Here is a 3,997-nt window from a genome sequence, read left to right as displayed (position 1 = left end):
GGTGATTCATACCATTTAAAGGGAATATTGTCACTAATTCATGCATATTAAATACTAAATTAGATCATGATTAAACATTTTACTGTGATATGTATTGTATTGGGCTGCAGGTGGCTTGGTGGTTAGCACCATCGCCTCACAGCTAGAAGATCCCCAGTTCCTGAGGACACCCAGGATCTTTCTATTTTGAATCGCCATGTTCTCCCTGTGCAGCGTGGGTTCTCTCTAGGTTATCCGGCTTCCAGTCCAGAAACACGCTGAGGTTAATTGGTGGTTCTAAATTGTCCGTAGGTGTGAATGTGCTTGGTTGTCTCTCTGTGTCGCCCTGTGATAGACTGGTTACCTGTCCAAGTGAACCTGCCTTCATCCTGAGTCTGCTGGAATAGGCTCCAGCCCCCTGCTACTCTACAGAGGATTAAGCGGTGTATAGATAATGGATGGATATATGGATTGTATGTATATTGTGATATCACTAAAGGTTTGAGAAGATATACACTTTATATATCAAGAATAAATCGCATTGTCAGTCATTTCATGAGAAGATGTAAAAGATATTTTATTCCAACTTTATGGGCAACAGTGTATTTAGAATCATTTTGATTTGTCATCTCTATTGTTAATTCTCACCAGAATTCTTGTATTTCACAATTTAGCTTATAATAATGGAACATTTTATGATTGATGTAGATGTGTTTGAAGTTACATTATCCTATATTTGAGTGTAACTTGTCAACGTTAGACTGTGTTCATCCTGAAGCCATCGCTCCATAAACTCTTTTCTCTTGTGCTGAAACAGGGACATACCATTAATTTCCTACTCTAACCCTTTTCATGATGGTATGTTGCCTGATCAACTCACTCACAAACAGAGATATAAACAAAGGATATTTATTCATTGTTAAGGCAAACTAATATTACATGTGTCTTCTAATATTCCTAAAGGAGCATTTGTCACCTCTAAACAACCATGTTAGTAAACCAACATTTATACATTTACAGCCGAAATGTCTTTAGAAGCTGTCAAGTTGCTTCACTTTGTCATTTTAAATGGAAAACAAAATGAAAAGTTCACCTGGCGTCATCCTGACACAAGGAAGGAACAACTACACTTTTTGCAGAGTGTGCTTATATAGCTGATGCAACACTACATCATCCCTTCCATGGGCTAACCTTATTTAATGCAATCTGCAGGAAACCACAATTACAATTTTTGGAGGTGATGTACTTCTTGGAACGCCGGCATGTCACTGGTTTACTTGTGGCTCCAGAGTTTCCATAAGTAGAATGGGAGGCAGAACCTTCAGTTATCAGCTCCTCTGTTGTGGAATCAGTTCCCAGTTTGGGTTCTGGAGGGAGACACCCTCTCTACTTTTAAGGTGAGACTTAAAACTTTACTTTTGACAAAGTTTACAGTTAAAGCTAGCTCATTTAACCCTGAACCATCCCAGGTCTAAGCTGGTGGGGAACATGCTATGATGCACTGAGGACCTCTCCCGCACACTCATCTTCTTTATTTTTCATACATTTATCTTCCATTGTGTATGTCACTGACCTCATTTCGTATCTCCTCTGGTGATTGTGTTTTATTAGCCGCAGGTATATTCAGCTCCAGAGCGGCACATTTCTGACCTGCAATTACTGGCCTCACCAACTTTTCCAGTGTTTATTGTTCTCTTATGGATTGCTTGTCTGATTTCTGCCTGCTATTCCTCCTTCTCTCTCCTTCACCCTCACCCCAAATATTAAACGCAGACAGACATCTGTTCTGATGGAGTTTTTCTTTCTGTCAAAGGGGAACTTTTACCTCCCTCAGTTGACAGAGAGCTGCTCGAATGGAGTTGTTGGATTTATTGTGTTTCTCTTTATAATATAATGTAGTTAGGTCTTCGCTTTACATGTGACGGGCCTTTAGATGACTTATGTTGTAAATTGGCGCTATATAAACAAAACGGAACTAAACTGAATTGAAGGGACACTTACATACAAAGTCACCAGAGCTGCAGCTCTGATCGAAAATGTTGTTTTATAAAACCTCATTTCAACAATTTAAATATGTGATCACAGCTCTACAAATAACAAATAGAGCAATGTGGAGTGATAGCTTTAGATATTGTTGTGGGCTTTCAGCTGTTTGTAAGATACATTTTGGCCTGGCTATTATGGGAAAAAAAATTGAACTGACATTTTTCCTTTTTCAATCTTAGGTACGATTCATGATCTGTTTTCCTCTGACATGAAAAGGTTTACATGTGCAAGGCTATCTGAAGAACTATTTTAAGATTGTACATGTAAAGAAAAACACTAGGAACAGCTGCTTGTCTCTTTCACAATAGAAAGCGGCAACACGTCTGTGGCTTTCTTCCACCTGTGAGGGGCTGTATAGGCCATAGTTCATTCTCACACTTCACATACATGCATTCTTACTCCCACATACATATATTCTTGCTCTCACATACATATATATGTGAGATAAAGAATATATGTATGCAGGGACGTGCTCAGGATTTTTTAGGGGCAGTTGCTCAAACCTGAAAAAAGGGCCTGAGCCATGCCCTGAGCACGTCCCTGCTGGAAAGTGAGACAGCTAATGTTAGCTGCTTTTTTTCTCTGCTTGTGGAACTGGACCAGGAGCTGGCATCTATAGCTTCAACAAACATTGTTCCCATTCCAGTGTGTGCTATTGCATCAGGTGTGATATTTTTACAAACTTTACACAGCAAAGTGGCCTTTTGATGTCAAATTTTTCAAAAAGAAACCATTTCCATGTCACTGAAGTGCATTCCTTCAGTTCTATTTTTTGGCTGACACCTCCTGCTGCCATTATTCAAATGTGTTTGATAAGCAAATCTCCCTTTTGGAGAACCAGTGGCAGTTTACATTACTGATGTGACTCCACAGAACCAATTTTCACCACTAGGGCTGCTGCTGTTTGAGAGACTACAGTGGAAACACTTATACTTTGTTGAATACTTTGCCATTTCTCCATATGATAGTAAGAAAGCTATAACCACAACCAGCTGTACACTTTTCACGTAGTGACTTGATTAAAAGTAAAAAAAAACACAAAAAAAAACAGACATAGTTTTTTTCACTCTTTCAAAGTTAATTTATTGTAAACAAACTGCACTTCCCATCTGAAATTAATCAGAATTCAGCGTTGTATACCACAATAGTTAGTTGTCAATCCCACTTGACCTATTTAGTACAAACATACGTAACAAGACAAAGCACAAAATCTCAAACAAAGTCCATCAATCAAAATTTGTAAATGCTTGTCCTTAATTGTATTGCTCATCCATGCCCTGATTTCAAGGGTGTTGTCACAGTGCACCTTTACAGGAGGTTTGTATTTCTTTGTTCACGGTCAGGTTACTCGCCTTCCGTATGAGGAGTTGGTTGGGCCCTTCATTTGTGGTTTTGATCATTTTCCAGGCATCATGGTGCATCAGGCCCTCCAGAGAACAGCCGTTGATTGATAGAACCTCATCACCAACTTCAATAAGCCCAGACAGCTCTGCAGCACCTCCTGTTGTAAAGGAGTAAAGCAATTCAGCTTAACTTAAAGATGCACAAAATTTCCTTAACACTATTGGTATTTCCAAAAGCCAGACAAAAAGAACCAAGGAAAAACAAAAAGGAAAAAAAGAAGGCACAACAGAATACTACCATGGCGATTTCCATTGAAGACCCAAAACATTATGAGCCTTGGCCTAATATGCTGACCCATCTGTAGCTGTCAAAACAGCATACAGGCCGCAATAGTGGTTTCAGACTCAAAACATCTGCAGCAGATCCTTTAAGTCCTGGAGGTTGGACGTTGGAGTTGTTGCAGTTCAGACTTGTTCCAGCAGATCCCAAACACCCTGTCACTGGTTCTTGGTTTGTCCCTCCTCGAACCATTGACAATACATATTCACTGCTGCATTCTCAAGCCTTGCTGTTTCCGAGATGCATAACCTAGTCATTTGACAATAATGATTTGGTCCTTGTCAAAGTT

General features: G+C 39.5%; 1 protein-coding gene across 1 annotated transcript in view; it reads right to left on the bottom strand.

Moving 5' to 3' along the window:
- Window positions 1-3,082: 3,082 nt before the first annotated feature.
- pdzd2 (PDZ domain containing 2) overlaps window positions 3,083-3,997 on the bottom strand; it is a 56,091-nt gene continuing 55,176 nt past the window's right edge. The window contains exon 25 of the mRNA XM_008283519.1: window positions 3,083-3,526. Coding sequence (XP_008281741.1) covers window positions 3,321-3,526 — 206 coding nt within the window. The 3' untranslated portion in view covers window positions 3,083-3,320. The remainder of the gene's footprint in view (window positions 3,527-3,997) is intronic.

This window comes from Stegastes partitus, unplaced genomic scaffold, assembly GCF_000690725.1.
Source record: "Stegastes partitus isolate 25-593 unplaced genomic scaffold, Stegastes_partitus-1.0.2 Scaffold316, whole genome shotgun sequence".
Classification (NCBI taxonomy): Eukaryota; Metazoa; Chordata; class Actinopteri; family Pomacentridae; genus Stegastes; species Stegastes partitus.
This window is presented reverse-complemented; position numbering and strand designations above follow the sequence as displayed.